The 17,136-nt window shown below is 36.4% G+C and overlaps 1 protein-coding gene across 1 annotated transcript in view; it reads right to left on the bottom strand.

Moving 5' to 3' along the window:
* Window positions 1-17,136, bottom strand: part of LOC149067884 (proline-, glutamic acid- and leucine-rich protein 1-like) — a 63,167-nt gene that overhangs the window by 28,308 nt on the left and 17,723 nt on the right. The window contains exons 7-11 of the mRNA XM_089252298.1: window positions 13,635-13,785; window positions 12,632-12,746; window positions 8,222-8,294; window positions 6,033-6,133; window positions 3,680-3,796 (exon numbers count right to left, since the gene is read on the bottom strand). Of these exons, the coding sequence (XP_089108424.1) occupies window positions 3,680-3,796; window positions 6,033-6,133; window positions 8,222-8,294; window positions 12,632-12,746; window positions 13,635-13,785 (557 nt within the window). The remainder of the gene's footprint in view (window positions 1-3,679; window positions 3,797-6,032; window positions 6,134-8,221; window positions 8,295-12,631; window positions 12,747-13,634; window positions 13,786-17,136) is intronic.

The following is a 17,136-nucleotide window of genomic DNA, read 5'->3' as shown; positions in this document are numbered from 1 at the left end:
TGGCAGTAATTCTTCCCATTGCTCCAACAATCTTGCCAACCATTTGTTTAAGGAGAGCCACATTGTTGTTACATGTTTAAGTATTTTCCTAGTTTCTTTGCTACACAAATTTTGAAACTTCTCTCTTTGCTTGGGGGTCCTTGAAAATTATAAAAAATATCAATAAGATATTCTTCTATGTTTCCTGGGAGACATTCTGCTCCCCTTTTCAGCAGCCAAATGAATGGGATGACACGGGCAACCTACAACAGCTAAATGGTCAATATTTTTTTTTAAAAACGCTGCCACACACAATTATATTTGTCCACCATAACCAGTACATTGTCTGCACTTAAAGCAATACAATGTCCTTAAAGAATAATGGAATATTCTTTTCTTCCAAAGAGCTGATTATCAATTAGAAGATCCAAATTTTCAATCCGACTACTTTTGGAACTGAATACTGTCACAATAAGTGGGTAGTACTTCTCAAACTTGTATATTGCTGCCGTCAGTCGAAAAAAAAAATGGGCCTTTCTGCATGAAATGGATCAATTATATATTTTCGAAACGTTCCCCATTTCTACAACAGTGCACAATGTTTTCATTCTTGAACATGTATATTTTTGGCAATTTTATTATCTGGAAACATTTTCTTAAAAAGCATACTAGCATGCTCAGCACAAGATAATGGTAAATTATGTTCCACAATGAACGATGTAAATAAACACTAAGCATGGATAACGGCAGCAAAAGGCAAACCGCTTTAAGCAAAATTTGATTTTTTGTTACTTTCCGCAATCTTACAATTGTTCATATGCTTCTGTGTGTGAACATGTTTTACATCATCTGCTTTGCCTTTGTGTGTTACAGCAAAATCACATCTACAAATGGAGCAGAAGGCAAACTGCTGTCCCTTCCTTGATTTGATTATACAAGGATTACCTGCTGTGAAACATTTCTTGAAAAAACACTGATATTTCCGACCAGCCATTATGCGCTCAAAACATCGTACAAAATAAAATTCTGATAGACTTATGCAGGGCTATCAGCTGTGCATACAAAGAAAAGCTTACAAAACGTATAGTTTATATTCACAGGTTTGAACGGCTTTGACACGCTTCAAAATTTTGTTACCATCTAGAAAAATATTACCATGAAGGTACAGTGAAGCACAGCCGGCCCATCAACATTGTACGACATTGTCACAAGTGCCCTCTATGGTATTGAAATTATTTGGAATATAGATGCTTCCATAGAAAATTAGATTCGATTTTTCCATAGAAAAAAAATTTGTTCAAAGATCAGTATACCCAAAGAATATTTTGATTTAGTAATTAAATCAAATTTTATTAATAAGAATTAATTTCATTTAATAAGAATTTTATTTCACACGAAAAATATATATAATTTGATTTTTTTATCTTTCTACAATTTTTTTCTCATCAAATTCCGCAATATGTAATTAAAATCCACAAACACTGTAAACGTTTCAAAAATCTGGCATTGCCGGAGAGTTGGCAGGTCTGTATGTCATTTATTTTACTAGGAGCAGCGTAAATATAGATACAAAATTTAATTTTCTTTACGGTTCCCCTTGTCCTCCAACTTCTAATTAGAAAGGTGTTGCCCTGTCTCTTCCGATTCCAACAAAAAAAAATTCAGCGTTTCTAAGTACAATATTCACTGAAACATTCAAACTGGAAAAACAGAGGAAATTTGGGGAAAAAACAGCTTTAAACGCAGGTAAAATGGTTTTTCCAATGGATTCCCACATGGAATTTGTAGGCCCACATGATTCTTGAAATTATTTTCTTCCAAGAGCATCTAACAAGTCATTCAAACATCCCCTCCCATAAAAGTGCAGAGGGCCACCATGGATCCATGAACAATCACGGTCAAGAATCCATGATCAATAGCACAGCACGAAATGGGAAACTTCTCCGAATTTCACACAAGTATGAGGGACTATTTTGGAAGCTTCTGAATCAGCATTACTATTATCCAACAGTTGTCGTTTGAAACTTTTTGGCTAGGTTTCTTTTTTGAAATATCCACCATCACACTTCATAGTTTCCAGTGATGCACTAGCTCTTCAAACATCATGTTAGTTTTCTGAGGGTCTGCATAGCCTGGTGAACAGAGCAGCTTCCATCAAAATTTTCGAAGAAATATAAAAAAGAAATTTATAATAAATAAAACTGAAAAAAAAAAAAAAGTAATGAAACTGTTTGTGTCTATATTAAATGATTTGAAACAGAAAATGCCCTCTGATTCCACCATGCCCTTCTCGCCAAAGCAGCATAAACAGGGAACTACAGAGGCCTACTTCCAAGTAAATTGATAATGAATTCCTTGTGACTATAGATCAGGAACACACACACACATACAAATAAAAGCATAACTTTGGAGATACGATACAATGGATGTCACTGAGAAGACATCCATTAAAAATTAAAATTCCAAGGGGTAATACTAAATTTTATAGCTTCCGATGCAGGGCGGAATGAGTATGAAACAGATTGCCACCGGATCTCATGTGTTCATTCACACATCACAGTTTTTGTTATTCTCTCAGCGCTTTTGATCTCTCATCTTTTTTAATATATGCCATGAATTTTAATTCATCATACTGAAATTTATTAGTGTATTTTAATGAATGTTATGTTCAGTTTTTTCCATTTTTTCAACCTATTAACAGGTGTCATCTTTTTATGTATTTTTTCCTCTTTGTTTGCATTTCTTGTGTGTAATCGTTTTTATCTGATATATTGCTGCTTTTCCTCATCAGTTTATTGATTACTTTAATTTGAAATGACATACAATATTATTTTTTTAATTTATCATATATTGAATGTTATTTGTGTATATACATGTTTATTTTATTGTTTGTTATGCATTCAGTGATTTTTTTAACCTATTTATTAGTCTCATCTTTTATGCATTTCCTTTTTGCACATGTTAGTTGTGTGGTTATTATTTTTTTTCAAACCGAGCACAACTCAGGTCTATCACCATTTATGGGCAATTTACTACCTAGTGAATTGTGTCGGAGGTGTAACCGTGTGTGTACCTAACAGTCTTAGTGCATATGTAGTGTTGTGTTTAATTTTTCAGTGCTGCCATCTATATTTCAGAAGGGAAGTGAGTGATGTGTTATTATTGAATTACATTTGTGCTGTTTGTAGGTCTGTTGCTCTCTGTGGTGAGGCTTTTTAATGGGGTGATCGGCTCACATTCGTGCCTTGAAGTTGGGAACCACAGAAAACCAACTTCAGCCGACCACCACTATAGCCCCGGTGGGGTTCGAACCCGGGTCCTTGCAACGCGAGTCCATCACTATGACCACTCGACCACCATAGCGGCCTGTGTGATTAATTTATTGTTTTTACTGATATTCCCAGCCTTTTCCTTCCAATTTCATTGTGTATAGTGCACATAGCGAAGTAAAGTAAGAGCCTACTGGCTTTCCACAGGTTAAAATACAAAATAAAAATATGTTACATTGGTTGATGCTTCAAATTAAAGAAAAACACCCACCACTAAATAACTTGACTATTTCTGGCCCTTGTATTAATGCATTAACCTCATTTGTATACATGGAAGAAACTTAAATAAATTTCAAGATAAAGAAGATTTAAATCAATTTTATGTTCGTTGCATTGAACATCCACAATGCGATCATTCACCCATTATCTACCTGCTTGTCTTCTCAGTGTAATGCTTTGTGTTCTTGGTTCCAAAGCTTGCAAAACTCAGCAGGTTTTCCAGCATAACTGCAATCTGTGCAGCATCCCGTATCAGATACCGATGAAACCTGTAAAAGGAAGAGTACAGGTAAATAAATTAAAAGCTATACTGGACTTAGTATTCTTGATCAACAAATTGCAAAAACAAAGCAATCATCTGAAACTGGCTCATAAATTTAATTAGAGATTTGTTCGATTGACTTGGTAACTGAGAATAATACACCTATTCTACAGACAGAAAGTTCTATCAACTCAATACAAACCTGGTTGATATTCCCTATTACTTGATTATCTTCACAAAAAAAAGTAAAATGAAGCTGTTTTGATTAATCAATCAATTGTTAATAGAGTTTAAAATTTTTTGTTAAATTTATAAATTTGGGTGAATTCAAAATTAAAAATGATTTTATTCAACACGATCGGTTAGGTCATTTGAATTATGTTTGTGTATAGAACATTTTAATGGAAAAGTTTATAAGTTAATAAAAAAATAAACATATTAGATGGGGGAAGAAATGGATGAACGTGTCCAGCAAGGATTGTCACTGACAAATCTGTATACTCCTAAATACTGATAAAATTTTCATCATGGAATGTCCAAATGCAAGTCAAAACAAGGAAAATTATGTGATTTCTGTTTAAAATTGAATTCATTCAAACTTATTGCTTCCATTAACATGTACCATATTCTTGGAGCATCAGCTCCCATCAAAACACCATTTCAAAGTAAAACACCCTTCAAGATATTTATAATCAGTAAAACCTACCATAAAGAAAAATGTAAATAAAGAAACTTCTATGGAAGTTATACTAGAAATTGACTGTTTCATTATCATAAAATCTAACAATTTACATGCTGCCTATTAAATGTAAATGGATACCTATGAGCACTGAGTATGTAAAGTTCCATGTTAACCCTTTACTGCGCACTACCCTTTAAAGTTGGAATTTCAACAAAAGAAGTTGTAGGCTGTCTACTTAGGCCTAAAGGAGTATGCAGGTATAATTTTGTAAAGATTGCACTTACCATTTTGATTCTGTGGGTGATCCATAAGTGTGCCACCAGAGCTCGGAAAAGTGTGTATAAGTGAGTATCGCAATGAAGCGCGTAAATGAGTAGAAGCTTTAGCGTATAAATGACAAAACACTATTATACCTGTGTAGCAGATTTAGCATGACCAAGGGTGCACCACAAGGAACCCTGCTACTCTACATTCTCCCCTTCAAAAAATTCTTGTGTATGATTTTTTACAAAATAAGAGATAAATATTTACAGTTCCTATGTATATATATATATATATATATATATAAAGTCCTACGTGCAAAAATATTTAGTCAGTCAATTCTTTTGGTTTCAAGAAATTTTTCGAAGGTCCAGGAGCGTATTCCTCAGTATCATTGCTATCCGCATTTTCAGATTTGCTACCCAAAGGTAATTCTTCAAGCACTTTCAGTGCTTCGGGAAGTCTTAGCAGACCCCTCCGCACCATTTACAGAACGATTAATAATTAATAAAAAACTAACTACAATTGTATTTACAATGAAGAAAAAATAAGCTATGTATATATACCAAAAAAAAAAATTCAAATTATCTACACAATTATATAAACCATACGGTAGCGAAACTCAACAGCGAGAGCAAAATAATTTGTGCAGCTCTAAGTAAAGATGACTCGAGTTACTGATAAAATCAAACCTCCCCACAAAATTCCAGAGGATCACATTTCCTACAAATGAAATATATATTTCTGGTTTTTTTTTAATAGACAACCAACCCTCCCTTGCAGCATCTGATATAGCTTAACTTCATTCCCCCAAACAGAAAACAAACACAGATGTGCCATCGCGTGCGGTTGTGTAGTATGATAAGAGCTGGTGGCGCAGTGTTCCAGTTGATGAGACACCTTATTTTATTCAACGATTCTTCGTATGTTTCCCGTGTAAAAAATTAAAAATAATATAGAATAAATAGTTTAAAGTACAGCCACCGATATAACAAATTTTTATTCAAGCAACCTTTTTGTATCACAAAAAATATAAAAAATTTCTTGTAAATACGAGGATTTTAAATAGCACGTCACAGCTGAATATTATGGATTGCCTTATGTGGTAGTGCTATCTAGATTGAAAAGGAAAATTCAAAGTAAGTGGTACAAACACCTCTTTTTATCCATTTATAATTGAATTTAATGGTTTGAGAAGCTAGTCAAGTTGGGTGTTCTATGCAGTGGAACACTGAACAAAGGATTAAACAATATTAGGTAATATGATTAATAGAGAAAAATAAAAGTTAAGAAATCATACTTCGCAATCAAGCTCTCCACAAGAAGCAATGATGCTATCTGTATATTTGGCAGTACATTGAAATCGAAAAACTTCAGCTCTTCATTATTGGTATTAGAGGGCTGCAAAATAAAAATTTGAGCATTACTATTTATGTTTACGTGGCCCCATCTTATTCCTTTCCGTGAATATCAGAAAATTAGTCAGGGTAACATCAAGGATCAATACACCAAGGACCAAACGTTCTCAAGTACATTATAACATGTTAACCTGCACACACTAAGAAACAATTGGAGGTTCACAAATTTTAAAGCCATTGAAAAAGTTTGAATTTTTTTTTCAGATTTCATTAGGACGTATTTACATGGGCTCTCATGTCCCGACCTCTGTTCGCTGTGGTTTCGCTTTGTATGCCCGAGTAGAGAAGTGGTAAGATGCTCGTCTTTCACTATGAAGGTTACCATCAAGGTCCATGGGTTCAAATCCGGGCATAGGACATCAGAAGCAAGTTCTTTACTTACTGAGCCTGGGGTGACCACTGATGGATTGAGCCTTCATTTCCCACCCAACTCCACCAATTGGAAATTGCCATATGGCAGACCCGAGTTGGTGTACGGTAAAGTAGAGATTTCACTTTGCAAATTTGCCATACTCTTTCTCTCCCCCTCCACACACAAACATTCTATTCTGAAAGAAGCCTTGGCTATACAAATCCCGAGATACAACACTAGTCCCTCTCCCAAATCCCTTGTTGGCGAAGCCTTCCAAGTTTGATATTCACCTAGTGTGCGTTGTTTGGTTCGGCAAAGAAATATTTTCGAAAGCTGTATGCATGGATGGGAAATTCAACCAAACCACTCCAGGACAATGAGCACGTGTAAATACACTTTTAGACTTGGACAGTTGAAATGAACTCACAATTCAGAAAGTGAGGATGGTAGTTGATAGCAACAAAGATATGATTTTACTTTCCTCCTAGGGCCACCTAAACATAATAGATAGGCCAGATTCAGATTGATTTAAATCATTTTTTCTCCCATTTCACCCGCCTGATTTTTTTCATTTATTTTCAGAACATGCCTATATTCATAAAAATAATTTTGAAAGTGGGAGCAAAACCCTCGATTATATTTTTCCTTTTGAAAACCGTCAATTTAGGGGGGGGGGGACAGAACCATTAACTGCATTAGTGTCTGAAATGGTTTTTATTTTTTTCTAAATTAAAAACCTCACATTTCCTGAAAACAAAGCTGAATAATGCAGACGTGTCAAATTTTGGAATCCCGAAATCCGGAGATCCTCCTGAGCGGCCCCCCTCCCGGCATTCATAGACTCACCCAAAAAAATATATAAATTAAGAAAAAGTTCCATTCCTTCCCCCCCCCCCAAAAGGCAGGTTCAGCATTGCCCCTGAGCAGAATATAATTCCATATCAGTCTTTCCATGCAGAATAGAGAAATCACATCTATATACTGTTCATAAAACATAAGTGTTTTCTTTTGTGGATGTTATCAGTGATTGATAATCTTGGGTATATGAACTCTTAAAAGCTTTATATTTAGCTTCATATAGCTTAAAGTTTCTTATTTTCTTTCTGAAGACAGATTTGATCGGAGGAAACAATTTAAAAACTTCAAAATACAAAGCTGCTGACGAAAAAAATTGTGTTTACAGCACGGCTGTTAATGGAATACAATAATGATTAAACAGGAATTTCAGCAACCAAGGTCATGCCCCTGATAAATGATTGCCAATAAAAGCTACGTAAACAAAGTCACAGTTGCTTAAATGCGGTCAGAAAGACTTCTTTTTATGGCTGCTCGATGGAAATGACCAGAGCTGTCCTCTATGGGTGTTTTCCCTAATGACGATGGCAGTCACTGTCGTCACGACAATGTGAAAACTCCAGTAAAATCTAATTTTCTGCCAAAATCCAGAGAGCAGGTGGCAGGATGAAAAATTCGGAGTCTCCCGCCTGAATCCGGAGAGCTGGCAGGTCTGATAATGTAATTAATAATATATTTGAGGGCATTGCCAGTAAAACATTAATGACATTTTGTCACAAATGTGAAAAAAAAACCAAAGGAATGAAACTTCATTACCAGTAAACTTTTTTTACAAGCATTTTCTGAAAAACTATGGGAAAATAACAAATTTATACAACTTGCTAAGCACTTAAAAACAATGTTACAGCCTGGAAATTATGTTACCCTGTAGTTCACTGGAATTTGTACGAACTTCAGGAAAGATTCCACGGGTATCTCAACGGGGACTTTAGAAAACCTGAAAATAAAAAAGAAACTGTCTTCAACAGCTTGTAAAATTGATTTTGTAAATTATGTTAGAAATCTACATTCAGCAACAAGCAAAATCATCATAAATATATATAAATTTTCTGGAAATCAAAGAAAAAAAACTGATGTTGTTATAGATCGTATCCCCTCAAAGTGAGTAAAGACACGAAGATAAAACTCTGGGTGCATCCAACTTATTTACAGAACAATGTACACTAATCCAAGAAGCAATTCAATTAAAAATAGTGATACAATGCAATAATAAGAAAACAGGTAAGTTGGTTTCTTTCTCTTGTGCAATTTCTGATTTGGGAGTACCCTCATATTCACACAAGAGAAATATCTTGAACCATCCTGTCAAATTCAGTTTCTTCCTGTAACATCGCCAACCTTCTTCACATTATGAAGGACATCAAAACATCTTTTTCACCTAACTTGCTGAATTCATCCCTAGCTTGATATGATTTACAGAAAAATGTATTTTTTGAAAATAACTGTTGATTTTACATTATACAGCACTATTAACATAAATAGTGCCAATAATGCCAAAATACAGTAAAACCTCTCTCAGGCCTAGAAGTGGAAATTTGAGAAAAAAGAGTAGGAGAAATAGAAAAACCATTGACAAAAAATAGGAAAACAATAGGAGGGAAAAAACTGAATTCCCAAATTATCGTGGCATTTAAAAATGTTGTGCCGTTGAGATTCACACCTTATATATTTTAATTATATTATTATATATTGATATTTTAAGAAACTCAAGTTCTAACAAATTTAAAAATCTTTCATTTCCACAGAATGTGGTATCGAAAACAATGTAAACAGCGAAACTAAAAATAAATTAATAAAATTTGTACTCTTACTTTAAAAGTCCAATTAATGATAGTGATCCATTTTCCCCCCATGCTTTTCATAGAAAGAAAAAACCTGTCTAGGTGCCATAGAAATGTAACACATGCATGTGCAGCACGGGCCGAATGTGGCCCCCGGAGTAATCTGTTCCCACAGCTTCAAACCTAATTTTGCAAAAAATGAACTAAGCGACACATTTCCAGATCATTCAAGAGAACCAACAGCAGCTTCAGGTCATTCAAGTGGCTCGCGTCACAGTTCCAGATTACTCGCATTACCCAAGCTGCTGTTCCATTTCACTTAAGTGACCTGTGGCACATTCCTAGACCACTAGAGTAACCTGCAATATTGTTCATCTACACTTAAGTGATTCGCGGCAGAGTTCTAGACCACTCCAAGTGACCCGTGTACATTTACATGTCATTCAAGTAACCCGTGGCACAGTTCCAGAACACTCAATCGACCCATGAAACTTTTAAAGATCACTCAAGTAACCTGCACCACAGTTCTACAGTCTTTAAATGTGCTGCGGTACATTCCCGTGACCCGCAGAAAATTTACAGATCACTGTGACAGTTTCACAGTACTCAATTGACTCAGAAATATTTACAGGTCAGCTTCAGTGACCTGCGACACATTTCAAAATCAATGAAATGGCCCACACTCTACTGGATGTTGAACACCCTTGATGCAACACCTCCTGGAGTTACACTATATCTGAAGGATACAACGATTAGAATGGCCTGCATATGTTTATGAATGTCTGGTTTATTTCCAGAGACACATTTTCTTAAAACACACATGCTAACCTGTGGCACTCGACTTCCCATGTGGTCCAGAACAAATAACAAAACTACACAAGTGGCCCACAAAAAAGTGGCTGGAGACACATTTGATCATTTGAGTGGCCCTCTGCATGCTTCGAAATCACTTGAGTCGCTCGCAGAACACAGATCACCTAATGGGCTAATACATTAACACTTCAAGTGGCAAAATGCATTTTTTATAGATTGCTAGGTAGCGCGTTGCTGCGATCTCAGAAGAAAGGAAATTCAAGGAAATGAAGGAAAGGAAAAAAAAAACACTATGCCAGAAACCTTCGCGGGAGTGTACTCAACAACTTCCCATAGTTTGATGGCAGCGATTGGATGAATAGTGTAGTAATGCATAAAAGACAAACAGGCATACATGTGTTTTTTTATATGTAGATTTTAGTGACGCTCCTGACACATTTACAGACCACTAAAGTGGCCCGCTACGCACTTTCAGATCATTCAAGTGACTTGTGGCACATTTCCTGATGACTCAAGCGGCCTGCGGCACACTTTCAGACCATCTGAATGACTCGCGGCACATTTCAACTTAACTCAATCTTTTGAAGAGTGTGGGGCCACTTCATTGATTTGAAAACATGCCGCAGGCCACTTCATTGATTTGAAAACGTGTCGCATTGGTGCGGCCACCAGTGCGGTTCTACATAACTCAAGTTATCTGCGGCACATTCCCAGCTTACTCAAGTGATCCGCGGCATAATCACTTGTATGATGCGCGGCACAGGTCCAGAGCACTTAAGCGGCCGCTACACATTCCCAGATCACTTGGATCTACTAAGATTTAGAGACCACTAAAGTGGCTCTGTAGGGGACTCAATAGGGAAAATGTTAGTTCAGGTACCCACAAACTAATGAAAAGTTTTATTCGTTTTTCGTGCACCGAGTAAGACGTCATTAAGAAAATTTCATATTTTTATAAAGGGTGGTTGATGATGTAAGCATCGTCCAAACCCTTCCCCCCTCCGTCATCAAAAGTCAGCAAATCAGAAATCCCCAACGATGTTGACGTAATACTTGCATAACCCCTAACATAAAGATACCCGAAAGTTATTTTCTGAAGGTTAGAAAAAAGGGGATTTCGTCTCCGCCCCCCCCCCTGTAAAACCAGACGTGGCTCGGGCTCTGTAACCTCAAGCCGGGTATTCCTAGAAGCAGGTTTTCTGTGCTGCACGCAACGTGAATCACCTAGCATGCCATGCCGTAAATTGACCAATAAGAAAAGCAGTACAACTGTTTTCCTACAGAGCGCAATACGGCTCATGACAGCGCTTTACGTCGGCATGATTGGCAAACTGCTTCTGGAGGAGTTAAGCGCCGTGTGTGTGCCGCACGTTTCAGCAATCTTTTTATATTTTCGTGTTGTTCTATTTCCCTTCCCTTCAAACCGGAGCATAAAGCCGATAGAATAGCTGACGTCAGGGTCATATACTATATAGAAGTCCTGACTGATGCACCAAGCTTGGAAAACACATGATTATATACCACATTTCTGCCGATGCGAAATGATCCTGTTCGGTTCACGCAGCGCAAAAAGCCTACTTCTAGGAAAACCGGCTTCAGGGATGAACGCTCGTTACGAGATCCCAGGAAAGAGTAGTCATAGTCTATAGTCTCATGGAATCTCATGTGGGGATGAATAGAGCCTGTTCTTCCCTCCTTTTTCTGCCTTCGTATTTACGGCAACCAATCTACGAAACAGATTCGCTTTCCCCACCGAGTTTTTAGCACTTTGACTACAGCGCGGTGGCGAAAAGATACGCCTGTCCCCGTCCCCTCTCCAATGGGACTGAATTTTTTTTCTTTCTTCTCTTTTTTAGTAGTGAGTTGTGATGCGAATAAAACACGCCAAAAAGGGAGGGAAAGCAGTGACATTTTGCAGTTTCTCGGAATTTTTGTAGTGAGATTTTGGCTGTCAACAAAAGGGAGGGAGGGATAAAATAGGAATAGTAGGAGAGAATTGCGGGGTAAAAAAGGATGATTGCAGCAAAAATAGGAGGACATTTCTAAAAAATAGGAAAAATAGGAGCGCTGCGAGGTCTGCTATCTTTTGTTGTCACTGGCGGGACAAAAAATTTTGTTCGTAAAAGAGGGGGTGGCCGTTAAAGAGTTTTACTATAAATGATTTCATAACAATAGTGTATGTCTCTTATTAGTAGACCTGCACCCACTCAAAAGTCTGATGTGTTTTTTAATGCTTCAGGAATAATACTGTAAACAAAGCTCAAACTTGGAGGGAGGGGGGGGGGGGGAATATGGTATTTGTAGACTAAAGCTGGTGTCGGTTGTGCATATGATGTAAAATAAAATGATTTTCAGTACATCTTCCTGTAAATTCTCGTTTATACAATTTTGAAGCTGTTCATTCAAGTTTTTAGTCTTTTTTTTCCTTTTTTTATAGCCTCATTGGTATTTAAAGCTATATCTGGAACAAATTAAACTATTTTCTATAGATACCTATGGGAAATCATGTTTCAGCTAACGTACATAATACCGGAATGAATCATCTTTGTTAGCCAAAGTATCACTGTTCTACAGCATTAATGTAGTGGTTTTTTTTTACTGTAGATCAAGAATTTATCTTTGCCCAAAATATCAAACAATAAACACAAATATAAATTCCAAAATATATTCTTATACGTACCCTAACATCTTTACGATACATATCACGATGGCCTTGTAGACAAACGAGTCATTGACTATAGCCATCATGTCAGCGGCATCGGAGTTTGTTGCCATCGATATCGCATCATTCGTTTCTGGAAAATAAAAATAAACAAGCGGAAATGACACACATTCCAATGTCTGCATGTGAATTTTCTCCTCTGCCATCAAAAATCTATAAAGAAAATCATACTATTTTATACAGTGAAACTTGTAACAAGAAAACAAAAAACTTCCGAAACAAAACGTCAAGAGAATGAAATAATATTCCATTTTAGACAGATTTCAGTTTTATAAAGATGCAAAGCAAAGCACTCATCATTGAACAGGCTATCTTCTGATTCAGTTTAAGAGGTTTCCATCTCATAGAGCAACTGGGGAGGAGAAGGCAGGTCTGGTGCCCTAGGTGCTGGACCAGAGGGGGTGCAAAATTCACACTTTAACCTTTCCTTCAATATTACATGGGGGAGCCAAAATGTGTGCTGGGCCCCAGCTGACCAAACTTATTAATTATGGCTCTGAATACAGCAGTGGTTCTCAACCTTTGCGAGCCTGCATCCTGGTTTCATTCATTTTTGTGAGTGGAAAGCCCGGTCACATATACGACCAACGGAAAATGAATGAGTTAAAATGGAACAGCTAATCACTCGCAGCCTTGTGTGAATGACATCAGGGCCTCACGGTTGAGAAACAGTGTGATACAGTGCCACTCTTAGACAGATTTCACTGTATTACAAGTTATGCCAGAAAGAAAAAAGTTATTTCGGGAGCTAAATAATAAATGAGCCTGGGATTTCATTTTTGTGGTGCAAGGACTACATTCTGGTTATGCAGCACAGAGAACTAAATGAGTATCAAGAACCATAAGTTGAAAGTAGAAAGACATAAGGTACAAAAACTTGCAAATTTTCAATACAGTCAAAAAAATAGGGGGGGGGGAGAGAATGCAACACAATAAAGTACCAATTGCTAATGTGTATTACCTGTGTTGAACCACGGGTATAGTTTAATCCAAGTCTCTTGAAGGCAACTGGCCAAATGTTCGATAACTTCACGCCATGAATTCTTGTAATGAGCCAAAGAAGGACTTGGATGGTTTATCATTGGTAGTTTAGAAATGCAAGCTGCCAGAGCCTAAAAATACAACACACAAAACAGAAATTAAAATCTCACAGAAATCTCACTTCAAAAACAAGTCAATTACGGTAGAATCTCTATCTCAAATCTGACGGGAAAATTTCCGAGAAATAGAATTTTTACTTAAAGAAAAAATGAGCAAAATGGCAAAAATTTTGAATGAGAAAATTAAAATAGATTTCACTTATGACTACAAATGTGATGCATGGCTTCTATTTTTCTCCCAACTCCAACTGGTATCTCAATTTTTGACCCGGTGACTTCCGTCGCATTATTTAACTCCTAAATTGCTTGCATCATGTATTGATGATGAGCAGTGCTGAAATTGGGGGGGGGGGGGAAAGCAGGCAGGTCTGATGACCCGGCACTGCACCAGAGGGGTGCAAATTTCAACCTTCAACATAATGAGAAAGTGCCAAAATGTGTGCTTGCCCAAGCTGACCAAGCAGACTAGATGCAGCACTGATGATGAGAGTAGTAGCCTGCTCAATAACTTTCTGATTAACTTATGACACAGGAAAAAACATTTTTTCTTGTGCATACAGAAAGGCATGTTTCCAACTATTTTGCAGCCAACAGAGTTATGTTAAAATCACACTTTCACTTCACATATATCACCTCTATTTTATAAGTATCATGCAGCTATGAGTGACAATATCCATTTTCATGGCGAATTAACAATCCATCTGAAATTTGCATTCTCAGTTTCTCCAGGTCTGGAAGAAAATCAGATGCCTCCAAAATTGCAAAAATTTTCCTCTCTATTACTATCTACTATCACCATATTTAGACTTCTGAGATGGAGAAGTTTTTAAATAAATCCTTTTGCAAGTGAGAGAGAGGTGAAAATGCATTTACTTAGTACAAACAATTCTGGGTATTTCCCCCCCCCCCGATATACAGTAGAACCACTCTGACAAGGACTTTTTGGGACCTAGGTGATTCCCGAGATTGTGGATCAATAAATATTTTTATATTTAAAGCAGCAAAGGTGTGTCTTTGAACATTATGACTCATATTTTATTTTGGAAGAAAATTAATATACACATATAATAACAGACAATTTAATTTTAAACCATAGTTTTTAATTTACATACCGTTATATATATATGGAAAAAAATCACTAAAGTCACTCTTCAAACATTTTTTGCAGGCATTGCTTGGATGAAAAAAAAATTTTTTTTTCATTCTCGATCATAAACATTTTCCTATTCAATATTTTTCACACAACATTATTAATGGTGTTATGCTTTCTAGCTTTTCCAAAAGTTCATCTTTTCTCACACCTATTTAAAGCAATGTGTCGTTGTTTGCAGCTTGTACCTACCCCATCACTTAAAGTTTGCTGCATGTTTGGAAATTCACTTATATAATCACTGAAAATAAAAACGCTGGGCAAGTTCTAAAACACTAAGGTTAACTGTACAGCTTGGGGAAATGTAATGAAAAGGTTCTCATGTTCAACGTTTATATTCTGACCAATAACATTCATTAATACATGTAGGTATCACCATTGTTTTCACCTGGGCTGCAACTAGAGGAAGGAAGAGAGTCTCATGCCCCAGGCACTGAGTTTACTTCCCCCCTTAAAGTATGGGGAAGGGGGGGAGACACTGAAATAGACAGTGGTTATCAGGGGGGACAGAGTAAATATTGGTTTCTAGTTGCAACCTTGCTTTCCCCTTTTTCCACAAGCCCAGGAACTGCATTAAACGCCAGCAATTAGGGGTCTATCCAGACCACTTTTGTAGGGTCCTGTTTTTGTAAAAAAAATTTCCTTACTTTTTTGAAACGGGTCATTAATTTTGTGAAAAATAAGTTATTTTGATTACGTCTTTTATATATGTCTCCAAAAACTCCACCCGTCACCTCAGACATCTCTGCTTCCAAATCGACATCGTTCTTGTACTCTCGTATGCCTGTGAAATATGGGACCCCCATACTCTCTAAAATAGATATAGATTATAATCTATTCAAAATAAATCTGCCCACTTCATTCTTAACTGTTAGTCATCCTCTACCTCCATCACTTAACTCAAGTGCCAACTCAATATGCAACCACTTTTCACCCCCCAACCCTCTCGATTCACTTTCCTTTCCAAAATCCTTCATGGGCATTTTCATATCAACACTTAAAATTTTCTAACTCCAGCTTCATACTTTTCAAAAAGAATTAACCATTCACAAAAATTGAAACCCATCTGTGCATCCAGATTGTTTCAAATTTAATTCCTTTCCTCGAACAATAACCGACTGGAACAATCTCCCATCAAACATTATTGATTGTACAACAGTTTCCGATTTCCTTTGTAACATCAATTGTCTCTGTTAAACTTCACTGCATTCCCTTGTATAGACCTCGGCCAAGCAATGTTGTATAAGAAATAAATAATTTGTTGGAAGAAACTGTTCTGAAGAAACCTGGTTCCAGAGGTTAAACAACACCATTCACGTTAAGTAGTACATAATTTTGATGCATTCCGGCTGATGAATGTTAAAATAGACATTAAATCAACAAAAAAACTGCACAAATTATAATTTTGAATTCTTTCTTTCAATGGTTAACTGGTCAATTTTTTGGAACTGAGTTGGTAACTTCCAACATGGGAAGTAAATTAAATTCTGACTCAATATTTCAACATACAAAAGGGTGCCATTTTTAAAGAAAGTACTGTATATACTCGTGTATAAGCTGAGTTTTGTGGTGGAAAAATTTGTTCCTCAAGTGGGGAGGGGGTCGGCTTATACTCAGGTCAGTTTTTGATGAGAAAATATCGACCCCACAATCAGTAGTCATTTCCGTAGCAGTGTTCGAGAAACTGGCATTATCGGTATGGGATATGTTCAAACTCCACAAAACCAATAATGTCAAAGCCGAGGCAGAGAAATTGATGTCGATTGTACAGCTTTTAGATGTGAACATCAACAAGCCTTTCAAAGAGTATTTGAAGGATTTGTGGATCGAATGGATGAGTTCCGATGATAAAGAAAACACAAAAAGTGATGCCTTGAACAGGGTTCATACAAAATTTTCAAAATGAAAAGTAAGGAATTTTTAAGGACTTTTTAAGGAGTTTCAAGCAGTTTTTAAGGAGTCATGGCAAACTTCATAACTTACAAGTTTTACAACAAAAAAGGGGCGGGGCACATATTCAAATTTATTTTTAATTTGCCAAATAAATTTTTCCTCTTCTCAAAAATATAGATGTAGAAGTGGTTAAAAAATTACAAGTTTTGATTTGTTACCCAGCATCATAAGAATTCATAAAATAATCAATCCACATAATGCTTTCTGTCCTCACCAAAGTGTTCTAAAACCTTCAAGTATTAGTCAAAAATATAATTCAT

The sequence above is a fragment of the Pholcus phalangioides genome, unplaced genomic scaffold (genome assembly GCF_987345545.1).
Source record: "Pholcus phalangioides strain wild (caught in Gottingen) unplaced genomic scaffold, Ppha-v1.0 ptg000028l_1, whole genome shotgun sequence".
Taxonomy (NCBI): domain Eukaryota; kingdom Metazoa; phylum Arthropoda; class Arachnida; order Araneae; family Pholcidae; genus Pholcus; species Pholcus phalangioides.
This window is presented reverse-complemented; position numbering and strand designations above follow the sequence as displayed.